Consider the following 6,638-nt stretch of genomic DNA (forward strand, 5'->3'; position numbering starts at 1 on the left):
TTGACGGCACGGGTCATCGGTCATGACCGAATGGTCAAAGGTCAGCACGTGATTGCAGAACGCGGTGGCAAGGCGAGCCGCGAGTCTACTAATAAGCATGATCAGACCGGGAATTTGTAACTTCACGTAGTAGCAAGTCTATCGAAGATATGTATGAGTTTCCTATTGCACTGAGTATGGTCTATGATCACCATATGACTGAGCTAGAGTAACTCTATGTACTGCAATGAAGAGTAACTTGATGCACGTGAGCATTGCAGGGTTAAACAGACTGTGTGTTCGGAATACAAGACCTGACAGGCCAGGAGCAAACTTCGTGAAGAGGTTCTCCAGGGTATGTGAACTCTCTGCAAGCCTGACACATAGCATACTGTGACCCGAGGGATAGCTGCCTCGTCACAGTGCAGAACCTCGTGCTCCAAATTCTTCTTCTATGTTCCATAATGCAGCTGGATTCTCTAATACCACAATAACAGAGACATTGGAGATGTATCAAAAGAGAAGGACGAGAATGAGGGCCTCTGGGTGAGGAATTGAAATGCCTGAAGGAGGGGCAAGGGCTGCAGGGCCCTGGTGGCAATGGCTGACAGCACGGGAGATGCTGATACATCCTTCCTGTCAGCCTTTTGGTTGTGCAGCATAGACGATTGAAATCCAGATCATATGAGGATATAGCGAAGTACGATATTGAATTGCAAGGTTACATAGACCAACAACGCGCTATAGCGTGCTATACGGTGCCGAACCAGCCCCGCGCGGCAAGCTGCTCGGGGTACAGCGAACACATCACGTGCTGACCGGTGACCATCGGTCATGACCGCTTGACTTGACCGATCCCGTCATGACTTGACCAAAGGGTCATGACTTTGACTTGACCCGTAACAACACTGGTCTCGAGAACGAAAGCGAGACGAGGGTCATGCGCAGGCGGCGAGCAGGGCGCGGGCGCGGGAGCCGGAAGAGGCCTGCATCGGACCATCACGTGCGACGATTGCCGACGTCGCCTGGAGGGACCCCCTCGTGCTCTGACGCTCTCGAAGGCGGACAGCAGCTGGGCAGGTGGGAGCGCGTTCGAAGCGAGTTCGTCCTTTTCTCTTGAAACGTTCAAGTCTCGCTCGGCTACGGCAGATTATATATCCAACATACCCCCGGAGAACATCGTTAGTTCGCCTACGCGGGGCGGAGATCCCGTCCCTCCGCAAGTACAGGCACAACATGCACCCATCAGAGTACATTTGGAGCCCGCGTACGTTTACGGTGCGCCTAGTGAGCGGACACTGCAGCAGTCATCGACTGGGAGCTCCGCGGCCGAGATGGAGAAGCTTGAGGTATCTTCGGTTGGGGATATATCCGCCTGTACAGGGATCTCGGACCCTGCAGAGGTGCGTTGCCGTATAGGCGCAAGGGCAACATTTACTGACCAAGACTGTCTATGCTTAGGCAATGATGATCGACCGACCTATGAGCAGAAACCTGCAGTCGCCGAAAGTGCCCTCTGCACGATCAGGACGCCTCTTCCACTACGGGGGTGCGCATGCGTGCGCCTCACTGCAACGTCCGTGAATGAATTGAGCGTCTTTCCGCTCGCTTCGGGTCTCGCGGCGTCGCTCAGCTTCGGCGCGGCTTCCGAACTCGTCCGCCGAACGACGCCATGCGTTGGTATGTAGTGGTTACGGTGGTGTCAATGGTTTGGGGCCCATTCGGCAGTCGGCATATCAGACACGTGATCTATGCGGCGGCGACGGCGTGGCGCGCCCCCATCCTCCACGATCCGATGCCTTCCAGCAGGCCAGACACGCCCTCCCGCTCCCATTCAGACTGCCATTCCCGCCTATTTGAATGAATCCATTGTCTCGTTTTGCAGACGCGTTGAAGCACTTGCTGAACATTCAAGAGTATTGATCTCGTTCCGATCCTCCGATGCCATTACGGTACGCCTTGCAAGTTGCCACGACACATCGGATTGGAAGCTGAGGATCCGCCGTACGCCTAGGGCGTTGCCTTCAAGTTGTCATAATGTTTAGCAAGCGCTGGATCACTTCATTAGACCTGTATTGTCCTGATATAAGCTCTGGTATGGGCAGATGTGGCCAGTTATCGATGTACATGGTGACCTTATTCGGGTCAAGGACGACTTGTCATACCATGCACACTCTACTTTACAGATGCAAGGTCTTTGTTCTTAGGCAGCCACGAATTCGGGCAATGGAGATCCCTAATGATAGACCCCTACTACCGGAATTTACATTCGTTGAGCATTTGTGCTCAAACTCCGGACACAATCTATGTTCACGCCAACAGCCTGAGCTGGAATGATCGGCCACCGGGCATACCAGCACCTCAAGTCGGAGCCCTCAATGTGCAGAGACAGGTGATGAGAGGATTCGGAGTCCTCAGGTTGTATAAAGGGGGTCTGCACCAGTGGCCCAAGACCTCAGTTCTCCGCACCTTTCGTCTCTCATCGCATCTGCTCTCACCTGCATTAACTCTTTTGAACCCGACACAATGGCCACTGTCGCGTCCGGTGTCTGTGAGTCTTTCCGCTCCCTCTCTGTTCAACGGCAGGCCGATATATGCGCGTTGCTACAGATTTCATCAAGGCTTTCGCCGCACTCACTGTCCTGACCCTCCTTAATGGTCCGTATCCTCTCCACTACTGCTCCCCTCTCTGTCTCACTGATTGTGTTCTTCTGGCGCATAGGCTCTGCCCATAGCGGTCCGCATACTTGTTCCCGCTACTTCCTGCACGCTGATTTTGCCCCCACTCCCACTAGGCACGATGGTCCAAGGCGACGCCAAGCGCGATCTCACCGACCCCTCGGTGATCTCGCAGCTGTGGGTTGTTGCCCAGGTCAACGGCACCAGCCTGTACACCATCGAGAACGCACAGGGCGGCACTTTCTTAGACCTGCTGGGCGGTGCGTCGTTGAGCATTCATCGCTTTGTTTGCCTTTTCTCATCGCACGCGTGGATGTGACAGGCTCAAACGCGTCCGCCACGCCTGTCGTGGGCAATTCGCAGTCTGGAACTTCTGTCCAGCAGTGGTCTTTCATGCCCACCTCGGCCAATACGACCTACACGTACGTACTACGCTCACACCTTTCTCTCTTCCCCTCGTCGTGCTGTGACTCAGACTTCTCATTGTGCCTAACAGCATAGTCAACTCTGCAACCAACAGTACGCTCTCTTCCTTCGCTCTGTACTGTAGCGAAATACTGACGGATACCCGTGCCTTAATGCAGCGGTCATCGACTTGTACGCTGGGTGCGCACCTCACATTCGTCGGGCGTTCTAAAGCGGCGCTGATCCTGTAATGGCTTCGGATCAAAGGGGCACTGCCGACGGTACCGCCGTAAACGGCTGGGAGTACCTTGGCCCGACCAACACGAATCAGGTGTGGGACCTCGTCCCCATTTGAGCTGCAGAGTTTCCTCGCAACAAGTAATCCCTACTCGGCGACATGGCCCTGTGCCGTGTTACGCTCTAGTAGTCTCCGATATGCAGTCGAGCAATTTCTTGGTCCTGTAAGACCTGTGGCGGAGGAATGATGTACTCGCGTTGGGGAGGTGTGATTGTCGCATAACAGCCGCTGTGCGTTGCATGAGTGTGGTTTCGAGACTGGGTGTAGTGCGAGGCTCTTGCGATTGTCAGCCGAGGGTTGCCGCAATAAAAACGGTTATATGCAAATAAAGAGCACGAAGAGGCTGCGAGGATGGAGCTGACCGCAGGTGAGAGAGAAAGCGCGTAGCGTGGCCCTGTCGTGGAAGCAGTGGTCGATGCTTCTCTCTATGACCTCCCATGGAAGGGCCGGGGACTGCGCGGTGGATGAGACCGAAGGCGATGGACGCAGGAGGTTCGAGAGGTCGTTCAGGGAAGACATGAGTGCTGAAGCGTTAGAGAAATCGGGAGTAACCTACAACACCCAAGTCGCGGGCGCGAGCGGTGAGATCAAGGGCGTGACTCCCAGAGGGAGGAAGGGAAAGGGACGAGAGCGACTTATGGTAGCGTGGGGTAAGGGAGCAGGCGATAGATTGTGGCAGGACTCGAGGTGAGGGCGGCGGATCGGAGTCTGAGATCCAGGCCAGCCTCGCGACTCTCGACGCTGTTCCCGCTGCCTTCCTTCCTTCCTTCCGCACGACGGCCGATGTACTATAATTTTCAATTGCGTTTAGCCCAGAGTCGAACACAATCAAGAGCGATATACAACAGTACGAACACCGACACTTGGTGGAATCATGCACTACATGAACGGGCGCGCAAAGATGCCGGACCGGGTACTCCGGCTTCCGCGGCGACTTGCTCCGTCACCTGCACGTCGCTCACTGCGTTTCTCCCCATGGCTCCTCTAGCCCAACTTCGCCTCTTCGGACACTACTAAGAGCCCTGGCTTGTCGCTTTCTTTGAGACGAACCGGAATGGACCATCTGGCACATCCGGTGCGACGGTCTCCTGCCACCCATGCGAAGCGTCCTCTCAACTGAAGTCAATATGATGATCGCTTCACAAGTTCCACATCATCGTCGCCCTAGATAGTCTAAACGTCTATCAGACGCTCTAGCTGAGTAGACTACCTTTGAAGCCTGCACTGTCCATCTTCCTCCCGCCCTCCAGCCAGCTTTCGCAACAGCAGCTCGTCACCAGACACACTCTCCCATGTCCACGTCAATCTCTACACAGGCCTGCTCTCATCACTCCTGCTAGGCGAGCTCACCCTGTGTGCAGACTCCGCGCTCGCTGCATAAACGCTCAGCTGGGATCTTGCAGAGCGTGTACTGGTGAGCATGGTCGATCAAGTGCAAGGTAAGTACTAATATCACTGTCTTTCTCCACGCAAGCGCACCGGTGTCCAAAGGACTCCCTTTTTCTCGCCCGGCAGAGGTCCTCGTGCCATGGACCCAAATGCCGCTGTCGCATCGGGCCTCCCAGCGAGCCATGACTAACATACCAGGAACCTGCATCGTCCCCGCGAGATCGCCATCACATGCCCCATAGAGGGCTACAAAGTTGCTTCGGCCGCAGGTCGGATGCCGGTGAATGATTCACCTCCTACTCCGGAAAGACGCGGGGTACTGTTTCCTGCGAGGCTCTCTATGTGACACTGACGTCGCCCCGCTCGTGTTCGCGTCCGCGGGAGAATTGAAGATCAGCCACGCGCATCGCCAGAATGCGTTGTAAAGAGATTCGAGCGTACACCCTTCCTCATCATCCCCACACGCCGAGTACGGCACACATTGTTCTTGGAACACAGTACATGGTGTCGACTGAATGAGAAACACACCTGTGAGCTTCATAACGCGAGTGACTCGGAGCAACTCGTAGAGGTCGACAGAAGGTTTCAAGTGATATCAGCGAGAGATCAGTCGACGGTAAGGTGCGTTCGGTAGCCTGTCCAGCGCAGAGAGGCAGTAATATGCGGGAAATCGGTGTGTAACCCCCAGCGGGAACGAGTGTCCACGCCAAGCAGGTGCAGTCGCATCGCGTTTCCACTCGTGTCGTACGAAAGTGACGTGAGGAGATGCGTCTATCTTGTCATACAACTGGGCCCCTGACAGCCCCACTCTGCAGGGTCGAGGAGTTCGCAAAGAAGGGCATCAGCATGGCCCAGATCCGACGGCCTGGGATCAGAAGCAAGCCCGGCGCCACCGCGCCCATCATTGGGACGACGAGCCTGAAGAGCCTCGAAGGCATTCTTGGTAGGTTCTGTTCTTTCTTGCATGCGTCTAATTGGCAAAGGGTGCATGCGCGTCCTGGGGGCTGAGCTGATCACTTCCGTTTGGGTGCTCCTGACGTAACACTCACGGGGGACGAGATGAAGTATCTGGAAGAGCCGTACCAATAGTGTTGCCGCCAAGCCAGCTAAGCTAAGCTAAGCTGACGAGCTGGATCGCGCTGGATCACCAAGCCGGAGCAAGCTAAGCCGAGATCCGGCTAGCTGGGCGCCAACTCCCTGGCCAGGCCCCAGCCACAGCTTGACTTGCAAGCTCACATTCCAGATATGGCAAGACGTTGCATGCGCCGACAGCGAACTGCATCAGCAAAAAAGCGAAACGGATGGTCAGTGATGACCAGGTTCCGCAATTCTGACCAGATTGGGCAAGGTATGAGAAGTAGATGGTAAACCCGTAGCAAATCCGCCAGATATGGTGTGCAATGGCCAGACCTTGGGGGGCGCCTGGACATTGATAGCCATTTCTCGCTGAGCATTCGGACAGCAGCTACCATACTGTAGGGGAACTAAGGCCGATAATGTACATTATTGACTGAGCCAATGAACATCCATGGTCAGTATCCGGTGCAAATTCTACCATGCATGACCAAGCTCAAGCTGCGAAACGGTTGTTCAAGAAAATTATCACACGATTCGAGTTTGTAATTGAATAATCAATAATAGTCGGACGCGAACTACTATACATGGAAGATGGGAGACATCGAATCAGATAATTTACACACACCTGCTGTGCGCGAGAAAAGGCGGGGTTAGGGTTAGCAGGGCTAGTCGCCGACTGTGCAGGAGCAAGGGTCATCCGAGACGCAAAGTTACAGGTGCGCAACAATACTAATGTCTATGCAATAATCCGAAAAGTGAGTGAGGCGACGAGGCTTACGGCAAGGGCAAGAACAAGAAAGAATTAGTATGC

General features: G+C 54.7%; 1 protein-coding gene across 1 annotated transcript; it reads left to right on the forward strand.

The window, feature by feature from the left end:
* Positions 1 to 2,505: 2,505 nt before the first annotated feature.
* DICSQDRAFT_172722 (ricin B-like lectin) lies at positions 2,506 to 3,418 on the forward strand (the record flags this gene model as incomplete). The annotated part of the gene is made up of 8 exons (XM_007368482.1): positions 2,506 to 2,530; positions 2,590 to 2,637; positions 2,702 to 2,716; positions 2,775 to 2,918; positions 2,981 to 3,080; positions 3,155 to 3,177; positions 3,243 to 3,264; positions 3,331 to 3,418. The coding sequence occupies 8 exons, from the start codon at positions 2,506 to 2,508 to the stop codon at positions 3,416 to 3,418; spliced, it is 465 nt and encodes a 154-aa protein (XP_007368544.1).
* Positions 3,419 to 6,638: the final 3,220 nt, after the last annotated feature.

Source organism: Dichomitus squalens (assembly GCF_000275845.1).
Source record: "Dichomitus squalens LYAD-421 SS1 unplaced genomic scaffold DICSQscaffold_36, whole genome shotgun sequence".
Lineage (NCBI taxonomy): Eukaryota > Fungi > Basidiomycota > Agaricomycetes > Polyporales > Polyporaceae > Dichomitus > Dichomitus squalens.